This window comes from Clinocottus analis, unplaced genomic scaffold (assembly GCF_023055335.1).
Source record: "Clinocottus analis isolate CAN_PGR_092001 unplaced genomic scaffold, fCliAna1.0.p SCAF_12, whole genome shotgun sequence".
Lineage (NCBI taxonomy): Eukaryota > Metazoa > Chordata > Actinopteri > Perciformes > Cottidae > Clinocottus > Clinocottus analis.
Genome location: NW_027175843.1, coordinates 6237951 through 6251579, shown reverse-complemented (window position 1 = coordinate 6251579; position 13629 = coordinate 6237951). Strand labels below are relative to the sequence as shown.

At 42.1% G+C, this 13629-nt stretch overlaps 1 protein-coding gene across 2 annotated transcripts in view; it reads left to right on the top strand.

Moving 5' to 3' along the window:
* The window catches only part of LOC137783345 (inactive dipeptidyl peptidase 10-like), a 178335-nt gene that overhangs the window by 157963 nt on the left and 6743 nt on the right, over positions 1-13629 (top strand). For both annotated transcript variants that reach the window (XM_068573213.1, XM_068573216.1), the window contains exons 13-24: positions 1045-1152; positions 2098-2189; positions 2488-2535; positions 4711-4832; positions 6207-6251; positions 8453-8551; positions 8647-8716; positions 9417-9611; positions 10659-10713; positions 10909-11008; positions 12643-12701; positions 13356-13428. In XM_068573213.1, coding sequence (XP_068429314.1) covers positions 1045-1152; positions 2098-2189; positions 2488-2535; positions 4711-4832; positions 6207-6251; positions 8453-8551; positions 8647-8716; positions 9417-9611; positions 10659-10713; positions 10909-11008; positions 12643-12701; positions 13356-13428 — 1066 coding nt within the window. The remainder of the gene's footprint in view (positions 1-1044; positions 1153-2097; positions 2190-2487; positions 2536-4710; positions 4833-6206; positions 6252-8452; positions 8552-8646; positions 8717-9416; positions 9612-10658; positions 10714-10908; positions 11009-12642; positions 12702-13355; positions 13429-13629) is intronic.

The following is a 13629-nucleotide window of genomic DNA, read 5'->3' as shown; positions in this document are numbered from 1 at the left end:
AGTAAATTAAATTGAGAGGTTGAGAAAATGTAAATACTGATGTGCATTGCTTGTACCTCAGGGGCACCCCAACGTTTAGTGTTGCTCTTCCATTACTGTGTTTAACAGCCGCAGAGCCAGAGTGTCTTCCCCAAGGCCGCGCTGTTGTTAAACGCACAAATGTTGTGCTCGCTGTAATAGCATGTGGAATGTGTACTGTATTATTTTTTCCCCCTTCTTTTGTAGTATGTGTTGTACAATCACGGTCATTCCATCCAGACTGAGTTTTACTCCACCGGTTTAGTTCTGTGGTAATACGAGAAACGTTAACTTTCAGACTCACAAGAATGATCCAAATTCATGTGCCAGACGATTTTTGGTCCCAAGTATCAGTCAAGCAGCCAAAACAGTGGATCCTAAATTTCCCACAGTGCAACATTGTTTCTTTGTTAAACCCTTACTGCCTTATAACGGTCAAACGTCATACCAATAGTTTTATAACACAATCTTTCTGTTATAAACTGCAACTCCCCAAACCCAATCCCAGATTACCTTGATGACATCACTATGATGTCATTTTACAGTAGCCAAGCTCCCCTGCACGTCAATGGATGTTTATGTGTAAAAGCAGTGCAGTACAGCTATTGAGTTTCAGGGTCCTGGTAATTGGTGCACTTTTCTCTCTGATCATGCTAACTATCTATCCTCTACCCGAAAAGGTTTCAGCCACTCTTACAGCAACCTGGACAAGAGCAAAATAGACGTTTATTCCTATAAACAATGTGCAAATTCTTACTTTCTGGCTAAAAAAGTGGTTTGACTGTCGAAGTAATTTGCACATCATGTCATTATCTTTTTAATTCACTTGTTCACGCTGTTGATGTCAGTTGTATCGAAAGCAAGCCTCTGAAAACAGGATAAGTATCACGGTCCAATCCTTTTTACAACCCTAAATACAAATCACACGTTTGCGAAATCAGATTCTTGTCTAATGTTTGAACACGAATGTGTTGTCCTGTCGACCAATGTGACCGAAAGTGTTCATGTATCTTTTCTTTACTGCAGAACCAAGAACCGGTGTTCTCCAAAGATGGCAGCAGATTCTTCCTGACTGTCCCGGTCAAACAAGGAGGACGTGGAGAGTTCCATCACATCGCCATGTTCACCACACAGGTGAAGGCCCAGTTTAGAGTCACCCACCCTTCACTTGATGCAGCGTAGAGGCCACAGCTTTTAACACAGAAGGAAATCCTTTATTCTGACAGGATGTTGTGTGCTGCCACAGCTTTAACAGAGCTCTTTAATGGTGTGTGCAGCCAAGTGTACGCTCGCAAATACTCAACCAAAATTGAAGAAATTACTCACACCAGCCTTAATTTGTCATGCTGTTGTTTGTTATCATAATCGAGAAACTTCGTCCATGTGATTGCTGATCCTGTCCTCCCCAACAGTAGGACCAATAAAAGGGCTTGTTCTCATCAACACAGACACCAAAGAGTCCCCATATGTATCTGAAGATAAAGCATGTTGGATTTCAGTAATGTTAGTAGAGGTGAACATCTCTATGGTCATGGTTATGGTTAAACATTAAAGGTTAAGGTAAGATTGTGGTCTCTTTCTATCCATCCATTCAGTAAAAATTCCGCATTAGCTCCACCGTGGATAACTTCACTTTGTTTTAAGAATCAATACGCACGTCTTGAATATTCCTTTTGACAAGCAGTCTTGCCGCTTCATTGCTTGTAGCTTAGCCTAGCTATTAGCATGGCCGCTTCCTTTTACTATTCAATTGCAATTTGATTACCCAAAACCTATTAGGATTCCAATAAAGGTGTGGAAGTGGTATACTGCTCGCTTTCCCCTGGGGATTTGTGCAGTGATAAAACGCAGTGATGCTACTTCCACCTCTTTGAACGGACACATGCCATTATCCTCATGACTACAAGTGGCCGTTTACTGGTGGGCATTCACATAGGCCATCATGTAACACCTACAGTAGCCTTTCAACCAATGTCTGACGCTGCTGTTTGTCTGAACAGTTTCAAGGAACCAGCACACAACGACAACATTAGATGTTCACACAAATGACCTGTACTCATCTTCCTTTGCTTCTCTCAGTTCAGAGCAGATCAAAATGAAGTCCGACATCTAACGTCAGGGAACTGGGAGGTGACCAAGATCATTGCCTACGACGAGAACACTGACAACCTGTGAGTCTGCATGCATTTCTTAAAATAAAGAAAACACATAATGAGCTTGGTTCTCTAATTATTCACCATCTGTCCATTATGAGTCACATTCGAGACACTGAACACTAATATGTTCCCTTCAATTCCCCATGGATATCTCGCTCACAGTGCACACACAGATGAGTGGGTTTCCAATCACACATATTCAACTTAAAGGAGATAATTAAGTTTAATTATTGTTATACAAATAAATATTTTATACAAATCATCTTTGCGCTCATTGTTAGTGTGTGTGTGTGTGTGTGTGTTCTCTTTACAGTTATTTTCTCAGCACAGAGGGTTCACCACGAAGACGGCATCTTTACAGGTTGGTTTTGCCCCTGATATACATGTATAAACGGCACGTTCTGCTTTTACGGTGGCATGGCATTTGTCATAACAAGACCTTTGCCAGACTCCAAGAAGGGACTCGTATGAAGTTGATGTTACTGCTCTCTTTTTTATTTTCTTGCTGGTAACAACCATTTCATCATTAATGAATGACTACACATTAAAGTATAAGGCTGGTATTGTTTTATCTTTATAATCGCCTGCCATAAATATGTATCCCACTGACAGGGATGTCTGTGTTTCCAAAAGCCAAAACTATCAATAATAAACCTATGCATTTGTAAAAGTGTAACACACAAAAGGCATAATGAATACAAATAAAATGTTTTCTCTTTATGCTTACAAATACACACAGTGTAAATATACTGATTATTCAATGAAATAAATTGTATTTTAACATATTTACTTGTATTTATTCTGTCATGAACTTTAACAACAGTCATAGCAAAGCAGTCATTAACTATAATGATTCAATGGACTTTGTGCATAAAACTTCCCAAAACTAAACATTGCCACAAAAATAATCATCTGCGATCATAAGTAACAATAAAACAAATCAATACATACCAACGATGCTATCAAAGGGTATAAGATGCAGGCAGACTCAACTGGATTGAAAAACTACTGCAAACAGCATCTGGGCCATGCTCTTCCTTCACTTCCTGATTATAAGTCACCTGACAAGTTACAGGACATTTCCTGTTTCAAAATAAAACGTATAACATACTGATTTAACAATTGTAACAGAACAATTATAATATGTTATATAATGCACTGCAATTTACATTTAAATCCATAGCAACAGTAAAGTCAAATAAAATCATTAGATCCATGCAAAATATTGTCAAATTAATTTTCACTTATAATCATATTATAATGCCTTATAATCGTGGTTATAAGTCATTTTACAGGATTATATAATACACAATGATCGCTGCACCAACAACAAAACATGTCAGTGAGTCACCAGCAATATGAAATATTATGATACTTAAAAAATCCATCCATCCATCCATTTTCCGCCGCTTACCCGGTGTCGGGTCGCGGTGGCAGCACACCCAGCAGACCGAGCCAGGCTTCCCTCTCACCCGCAACATTTTCCAGCTCGTTCTGGGGGACCCCGAGCTGTTCCCAGGCCAGCTAGGAGATATAATCCCTCCAGCGTGTCCTGGGTCTTCCCCGGGGCCTCCTACCAGTTGGACGTGCCTAGAAAACCTCTAATGGGAGCCGTCCTGGAGGCGTCCGGATTACTTAAAAAATGAAATATAAAAAATGCTTTCAAATGTGTTATGATTGTTTTCACCCATATAATTACACAGTGCTATAAGCAGTTTAAAACATATTCATATATAAGTTAATAATGCATTACAGACTTGTGTGTCATTGAAAGTGTTTTTATGCCTCTATTCCAGCGTTATTTTCCTGTTTCTGATCAATGTGATATCTCAGGAAAGAATTCTTTCAAATGGAACAAATAATGAACTGATGATAATTTGGTGGTCAAAGGTCAGCGTGACCTCATAACACGTTATTTTTTTACCATAGCTAACTAACTAATATGCTATTTACTATTTACCATAGCTAACTAACTAATATGCTAATTATGACAATTCAACACAAGGTCAAAGGTCACTATGACCTCACGTGCGAGCCACTCTCGTAAACACAATATAGCGCCAGTAATTTAGCAAAAATGTCCACTTGGGCCAAAGGATGAATTGATTTGACTTTAGAGGTCAAAGGTCAGTGTGATCTCACAATGCAAGTTTTTTTTTCAACTCAATTATTCATGAGTTAATTATGACAATTATTAACACAAATGTCTGATTGGATAAAATGATGAGGGGATGAGGTTTTGGAACGACATGGTAATAAACTGCAACATAGTGCTAATTCTAGGTCTTTCATATTTCACTCATCTTCATAGTTTTTTGACAACTCTGATCATAAAGTTATTTGCCATAAAGCAGTAACCTGCATCCGCTTGTGACCACACAGTTGTGTCATTTAGCCGGGTGTGTTATGTTGCTGGTGTTGGCTTGACCTCGATGAGAAGATAAAGCAATGTCGGCTTCGCCCTCCGCCTCTCACTCAAAATGTGTTTGTGCTTCTTCGCCTTACTTTCCTAAAACTCCGTATCTCCTCTCCTCAGTGTCAAAACGGTGGGCCTGTTTCCACGGCGGTGTCTGACATGCGAGCTGAATAAAGCTCACTGTCTGTACTTCGACGCCAACATCAGCCCCGCAAACCAGCACCTCATCCTGCGCTGTAAAGGTATGCCATTGCGCTCCTGACGGGGATGCTCCTGACCTGGAGCATCTCTAGTTACCACAGCTACGGCTCTGTCAAACTACTTTTCTCAACTTATTTTTAAGGAATCATCTTTTCTGACTTCAGTATCACTGCGTTGTAGATTCATTTAGAGTAGTGTCCATTTATTCTTCCTCAGAAATGTGCGCGTGTGTGCAGTAAACTAAAAGGAATTCCAATTTGTAATCTAGAGGCGCGCTGAAGAACCTCAGCTTTTACCTTCAATTTAAAATGGCTAAAATACGCTTCCGTTTAAGACAACACAACTGCAGATGGTTGCAGTTAAACACGTCGAAAGCTCTTTGAAATTTCGGCTTCTTTTGTGTTTTATGCCCCTAATTTATTCATCCATCTGAGATCATGGAGCAGATGTCAGGTTTTGCTCGTTGCAAACTGTCACCCTCCAACTACTCTCTTAAATTAATCTCTCATCAGTTCCAAATGAGAGGCATAAAATTAAACAGCCGCTCTATTGTGTATAATTACTTTTAGGTAGTGTAATCGGGCGGCGAGTAGCTGGTTTAATAGAGGGTAACTCTTTATATTGTTTGTGGTTTCAATTTATTTTCCAGCAGATGAAAGTGGTTCGTGCTCAGAAGCATTTGGCTCTCGGCGTGGTGATTTATTGGATAATAACGCCGTTCCCTTTCCACAAAAGCATTAAAAATATAATGGATGAAGCTTGTTGTCTTCTGGGGAGGGGGGGTTGGGGGGGTCACTTAACCCTGACAAGTCAGTCCTGACACCTGTTTGCAGCAGGAAACGCAACGTAGCGCTTTTAATTCTATTGATCGCTTTCCTGTTGAAAGCAGCTCCGCTCACATAATGAAGCTGCTTCCCTGCGTGACACACGCGGGTGGTGGAAGGAAATGTGAAGGTCGAAGCTAATGCAGCCCTCTAACAGGAAGTCGGAGAGGCGATACCGAGAGCGGTCTCTGTTTCAGTCCACGCCGAGCGAGCCGCTGGAATGCGGTCGCTGTGTGTTCTGCACCTGCCATCCGATTAACCTCTCACTAAGTATTTCACAAAAAGACATTGAAGACAATTCACCGAATTTGACAGTCTGAGGCTTTGATGGAGGTGAAGTGAGTGACCTTTAGCCCCTAATTGATGCGGGTAAAGTATGGAAGGAGACCAGAAAACTCAAGAAACTCAAAATGGCTGCCCGCGTTTGACTTTTGTGTGGCTGCTTTACGGGAGCAACCGTGTCAAAAGATTGTTTTCTTTTTAAATCGTCCTCCACTATCTGCATAGCACACAGAATAATCCTTCGGGGAGGATTAGAGTAACAGGATAATGATTAAGTGACACTCACAGGCTTTTCACTTCTTCTTTCAGGTCCCGGAGAGCCTACTGTCATCCTACACAGCCTCAATAACTCAAGTAAGGAATCCATTTAGTCTGGTGAGAAGCGGCGGGCATGTGACGGCCGTCATCATTTATAACTGGTGTATTTCCCATAAATGTGGCTATCGCGGCTCTGTGGGCTCGGGCTAACTTTCAACAGCTCAGCTGTAGAAATTCAGGGAAATTAATCTGTGGTCCCTCGCAAAACAAGGTATTAATCCGTGGGGGGAAGCTGTGAGAATCATTTCACGTCTCCAAGTCTGGCTGGAAGTAAACAGAAGGAGTGTGCCTGAAACGAGCACCGTGGTCGACCTCTTCCAACGGTTCATGTGCTCTCTTTGTTTGATCTATCTGGACTGCTATCTATCTCCCTGACATGTTTTGTTCTCCGTGAGAACCAAACAGAGGAGGTCCTCTTCATACTTTGTTCGTCACAACTCAATCTGGCAGCCGGAGCGCTAGAGCAGGGCGAGGCAAGGCGCACGGTGATAAAGGCACGACGCGCTGCAACATTAGGTTCCGCCCGGCCATCTGCTCCCACAAATGGGCGTCATGATAGTTCAGAACAGACAGAAACGGCAAAAACAAGCTTCCCCGCCATTTACTACAGTGACGTCACCACCACCTTTTTTCAAGTTTAGAGATTTTTAACCCGCTTCGAGCTGCCGCACATGTATTTATTCTATTGTTTTCATCGTTGGGAACAATAAAATAAAGACGCTGGCGTTAAGAAGAGGGCTCTGTGTGGATGCAAGCCGCACAATTTACTACACAAACACAGCAACAAGAGTCTGTTTCCACTACATACATGCATGCAGTCTTTTCAAAATCACCTGGTGGGGCTCAGTTCATGCCGACCATGAGGAACATTGAGTTAGTGGGATAGCGATGGAGGTACAGCAGCCAGCGCTGGCTGAGTGCAGCCTGTCATGGCCGCCGCAGGTCAAACAACCCCTAAAGAAGAGATATTTTTGGGTCGGCCTTACTGTCCTGCAGGTTGTTGAAGAAGGTTCTGAAACTAAATGGAGCCACCTGTTGTCTTTTCTGCACGTGAAACCTCTCACTCTGCGAGCACAAAGAGCGGACTTTGTGATTGCTTTGAGGATGTTGAGTCTGAGTCTGCTGAAATGTAGTGGAGGCACGACTTCATGGGGGCTGAGGGTTGTCTGAGCGTCTCTTTCGGGGTCTGTTCTGGTCAACAGGAGGCGCTCTCACGGCTCTATTTGTTATCCTTTCCCCACAGGCCTGAATTCATGCTATACACATCCACACACGCTCAGCACACGGACAGTACACACAGGCTTCTTCTTGTTATCCATGCCTGCTTCTCTGTCAACGGATTTTTTTATTTTTTTTTTACCCCTCTCAAATGTTAACAGCTGTGCCGCAGAAAAGCAAGCAATGTGCCCGAGGTTATTTAGATAGCCCTCTCCATCCACAGCTGGGAACTCAAGGCCCCCGGCGCATTTCATAATGAGGCGTCTATTGATTTTGGGTTTTCCATTAGAAGTGCTGGATGAATTCCATTTCATTTCGGCTGCTCCTCAGATGGCTCGAATGAGGAAAAAAATGTCCGAAACCATAGAGTCATTGTTTATTTACATGTGGAGAAAATACCGGCTCCCTCGTTGTCGAGGCCAGAATGAGCAAGCTGCTGTGCTTTGGGAACGGAACCTTGTGATCGTGTTTCATTGTGCTGATCCAAGTTTAACAGGAGAACAAATTACCATTATTATCGGCGCTTTAATTAAAGGGGAACTGCGCCCATTTTTTAAACGCATACAGCCAGCTCAATCATTTTGGTCACAAACTATGTTCAGAATTTTTTGGGTTCTTTTTTTTGTTTAAAAAGAAAAGGCTGAAAACATATGTACGCTTTGTTAGGAAAAAAAAGTGGTTTGCCATAGTCTTTGATTGCATATTTCATATGATAATCGTATAACTCATTACCATTTGGAGCTGGCTCCGTTATTTGCAACAGCCAAACCCCAAAGAGATGAAATCCAGGAATATATTCAGCTTCCTGAACCTTTTGTGTGGACCACGAAATGAAACAATGTCAGGAAAGAGCCTCATCTCATCCGTCTCACATCACCTTCCATCTCATCTCATTATGCCCCGCCTCCAACAAGAAAGCCTGTGTCATTATGGGTCATTTGAATCTGACACTTTAAATTATTAGAAGCCATTTTTGCACTGGTCTCATCCTTAAAACCCATTCCCCTCATCTTTTTCAGATTACTACATCCTTGAGAACAACTCTTTGCTGAAGGCGGCTTTGGCGCTGAAAAAGATCCAGCTGACTGACTTCCGAACAGTTCAGATGGAACATTTCGGTGAGAGTTTCCATGCAGTTGATTGGTTCCCGTTCTGTTGCTGTGACTCACGATGACTTGGTGACACAATTGTTCATCTGTCTCTCTCCGGACAGATTTACCTTTGAAGATCTCGTATCCACCGGACTTCTCTGAGTCCCGTCACTATGGTGTCCTGTTGCTGATGTACGTACAATATGCACCGACACATTACATACGGCAAGGGGCCATAAAGTTAATTCCTCGATTATTGTTCTAAACTGTAAAAATCATTGGTTGAAACAAGTACAAAAAGCAATACAAAAAGTCAAATGTGTAGCATATGTCTTCTTCTTCTTCTTCTTCTTCTTCTTCTTCTTCTTCTTCTTCTTCTTCTTCTGTGAGCGCTACAACGTTGTCCAAATACTAGTAAAACACATTAGTGAGCCACTGTAGCACTAAATGTAGCACTAAATGTGTGTTAATTCGCTGCTGAAAGTAGTCCCCAACAATTGCATACCATTTCCTCCTTTCTTTGTGTAACGTTTGCTCAAAACTCCAGTGCCTAGCTGTTTGAGGTCTTGACTGAACTTTCGAATTAAAATGAAATAATAAGCATGTGGGCAGTTTTTAAGGATCTATGTGGTCAAAAGGAATTACAGGACGCTATGAGAACGGACCAACATGGTGTTGGTTTTGATTTGTTCACATCAGGAAAAAAAAAAGACCTTTGAAATGAAAGCAATCGTGACCAGCTGTTGCAAAAAAATCTCCCAAAAATTCTTTTTCACTTTCATGAATCCCCTTACATCTTATTGAGCGATTGCTCTCAGCTCCAGCTGTCTGATTTCACTGCTCGGGTCTCTCTGGACTTTTGTTTATATATCACGTCCTGTGCTCTGTTCAGTGACAGCGCCCCCGGTGGTCAGGCTGTGACGGACCGCTTCTCTCTCAGCTGGGACTCGGTGCTGGTCAGCTCGGACAGCGTCCTCGTGGCCCGTCTGGACGGCCGGGGCAGCGGCTTCCAGGGCCAGAGGGTCCTGCACGAGGTCCACCAGAGACTGGGAACTGTGGACGTTCAGGACCAGATCGCAGCAGTAGAGTACGTTATCAGACCCTCACTTTCAACGAGGGAGGTTGGGATGCCCAAAGTTCAGTAGTCGATACCCGAATGACACCGCGGAAGGAAATCTAAAACAAAACTAAGAACCCAATGTACTTTAACGTACACTCCATTAATAATGTCTTTGTATAATTATTCCCTGATCAACATGCAAATCCCTTGAAGAACAGCTTCATAAATGTCACAGATGATGCACTTTGAACGTGATGCACCGGAGGGTGAACATGTTATGGGAAACATTATGTATGATGGAAAACATGGTGTTGTTTAAGGCGTACCAGTTGCAGCTGCTGCTTTCTTCTCCAAACACACTTTTGATTGAAATTTACACAGCTTCTTCTTTTTTTCTTTCCTTGGAAGAGCAAAGAAAAGGAATAAAGCCGGCGTTGCTTTTGTTTGCGATCTCTTTTCATGCATCTTAATTGTCTGCCTTTGTCATTGCGGTATTATATTCCACTTTGTGCTTTTTTCTTTTCCTCTGCTCTCATGTCCCCGTCTCCCGACAGGAAATGTTTCTCCGTGCTCCAGCTGGCCTTTCTTTTAATTTTTCATTCAATTTCCTTTTGTTTCACAGGCGTGTTGTTGATTTAATTTGATAATTGCTTCTAGAGAAATTCAACATTTTAGAGAAATGCATTCGCTTCAAAGATATAATCTGCTTTTGCAGAAGACTGAAATTGAGGGATTTTTACAAGGTGCAGATGTAGGTTAAAGCTGGCGTGTGATTGGCTCTTCCTCACACGCCACTATGTGATCAATCACATGATCACTGCAGAGCTGCTCTTAAAGCTTATTCAACGCTTAAGTTACGGTTGCCACAGATATTACACAACATTATTTAAAAAAAACTAATTGCTCTCATCAAACTATAGTTGCTCATTACTTTGCATAACTTCTCTAGTTTAAGTGCAAATATACAGTGAACTGAAACAGAAATATATACATAACAAGTAATATCATTAAATAAATGATGATATGATCAAGTTTAAAACTGTAGCTCATAAGTTATGTTCTTTTTTCTTCCAGATTCATGATGAAATTTCCATATGTTGATCGGACCCGGATAGCAGTGTTTGGAAAGGTGAGCCTGTGTTCTCAGCTCCAATCAGTTGTAACATAAATTCAATCTCCAGTTTGTTTTGCCACTGACACACTGCTGCTGGGCACAAACCCAAGGCCAGTATAGACATTAATGTATTCATAAAATGCTTGTTTGAGTATTACATGTTTTAGACAGACTTAACCATCACAGTTCAATGTGTTTATGTCTGCTCAGGGTTATGGAGCGTACATAGCATTAATGATGCTCAAGTCTACTGACAGCCTCTTCAAATGTGCGTGTGCAATGTCACCAGTGACGGACTGGAAACTCTATGGTGAGTCCAGAATCCCTCCAAGAGTCCTCCAGCATGCTGCATTCACACTTCATGTATTCAACCCAGCTGTCAGAAAAACAAACATTTTTTTGTCACGGTCGTGAGTTTTGTTTTGTTTCCTGTTTTATTTTTTATTTCCCTGTCCCTCGTGTCCTCTGCTCGCTTCACTTCCTGCCCCTGCGATCGTCTGCCCCGCCCCTACTTGAATCCTCCTGTGTCTGATCGCCTGCACCTTCCCCGTGTGTTTGAACTCTGTTTGTCTTCTGCTCCGGTGTCGGTTCGTCCGCCTCCGTCCCTGTGCGGTCGCCTCTGTCTTGAGCTGGTCCTAGCTGTAAATAAAATGACCTCACACTGTATTTTGGCATGTGGGTCCGTTCCTCAATCCTCTTTTTGGCCCTTTACCCACCGCCCTGACATTTCTGCCTTTTTCACGTTTCTGCAAACCAAGCGGTGTCAACACCTCTGAAGCGAAAACAGGTTTCGTATCAGCCTCGTGCCTTCGCTTACAGAAATGCACAACACCACGTAGGTCAGGTAACGATCGTGGTTTGCGTTTGCATATTAACAATACGTATCAAGCGTAACAACCTCACAAAACAAGTGAAAAGTCAACGTCTACTTTTGGTTTCAGCCCCGTGTCCGTTGGAGGTTTCCACCACTGTGACACTCATGCATTTGGACATTCTCATATAGAGTGTAGAGCATGGAAGAAAAGTACAAAGAAACACAGCAAACATTCCAAAATGTTTATCTGTGATGTAATATGTTTTAACGAGTGCAGTGGTTACAGTATTTAATTTTACTCTAGCTCAAATTCTGTAATCATATCACGTAATAAGGACCAAGTGCTGATGTTGAACCAGTGATCTGAAGTCTGAAATGCCTTTTCTTGTAATCTCCTACCTAAACAAATAAAAAGCAACTGGCAGATTATTCGTCTTGATGAAAGCATCACATTCACAACATTCAACATTGTGCCATGTTTTTTCCTGCTCCACTTTACCTTTACATGTTATTCACAGGATAAATCCTTCACTCGCATCTCAACTAAATAATTTACTCAAAAATATGTCAAAGGTGAGAGCTTGGCTCAGTTTTTTGTTCCTCTTTTGTGTATAAAATAGTAAACACTCTCAAAATACTCTCTCGATATTCATTATCATACCACGACACTTACAATAACGAATGCTCCACACTACGTCGCTTGCTCCTCCTAAAGGCAAAAACATTCATATCTACAAATGAAAAACATATTCAACATATCTGTGGTTTGCAGAAACGTACAACCGAGTAGGAATTCTTTCTCCATATTCATCATCTGACAGGTCAAGTATGAGAAAAACATTCAAGCCACAAAAAAAAAACACTGCCATGTTTGTGTGGAGGGTAAAAAGCAAAGCGTGTATTTCCTGCTAACTAAACAGTGAGGTAGATCTCAGCTTTTCTATTAAAAAAAAGCATTAGTTTTGCCATGATGGACCCTTACACCTACTCAAAGGTGTTCTTTGTGACTCTTCACTGGAAGTATTTCATTCGGGCTTCAGGATGACGGGGGGCTCTCTGACTCTGTCTCGTGCTCAGCTGCAGCTGAAGCGCTGTCTGCCTTAAGAACGTTTGACTTCTCATTTCCACAGCATCGGCGTTCTCCGAGAGATACCTCGGCTTGCCATTACGGGATGACAGCAGATATCAGGTGCGTGTTCACCGCCCCTCGTACTTGTTTGCGGTCGATTGTTGAAAGTGACACACCCACACTTAGTCTCCCACAGTTACCGAATGCTGCTATCAAAGTCAGAGGCAGCGATGCTTCGCTTTTTGTTAATGCTCCATAGGATTTTGTCAGTCATCTCTCTCTCTGCTAACTGTGTGCACCGGCGTGTCAGATCACATGTTCTTTATAAGTCGCTGCCAAAAGAGTTGCCTGGCTTTCTCAGGATTCCCGCACAGGCGAGACGTGTCGCTATCAGCGGGCGTTTCCCACAGCGATGGAGCAGTGAGGGAGAACAAAAGGGATGTTATTTTTCACAAGCACATTGTAAACAACCAACAAACCTGTCCCGAACAAGCAATTCACTGCTTTCAGTATGTATGTCTGCAGACTTGAGTTTTCTCCCAATTTGCACAAAGCAAGCAGAGAAAAATATTGTCCATGGGGGACTATTTATCACTTGAAGATCTCTAATTGGATTGAATAACTGTGTCTGTGTGTGACTCTCATCAGGGCAGGATGCAATTCACCACAATGTCTTTCATGTGATTTTTTTGATTTTTTATTATTGCTTTCTTCAATGTAAGTTAGCATATCAATCAATCTATTATCTCCCCTCCACTTCTGATTTCCTCGCAGTTTTCCAGCGTGCTGCAGAACGTTCAGGCACTCCGGGAGCAGAAACTGATGCTGGTGCACGGCACGGCAGACGGTAAGAGAAAATAGATTGTGATTGAATGAAAACACTGTATCTGAGCACAAAGAAGCATGCAACCCTGGGACATAATGAGGCAAATGGTTTGTAATCAAAAGATAAAAAAAGGGGAATTGGGTAATCTAAATAGATGCTGGGATATCCAGAGAAAAGCTGTGCATGTTCAATGCATGTTTGTTGAAGTATTTCCATCCCGCT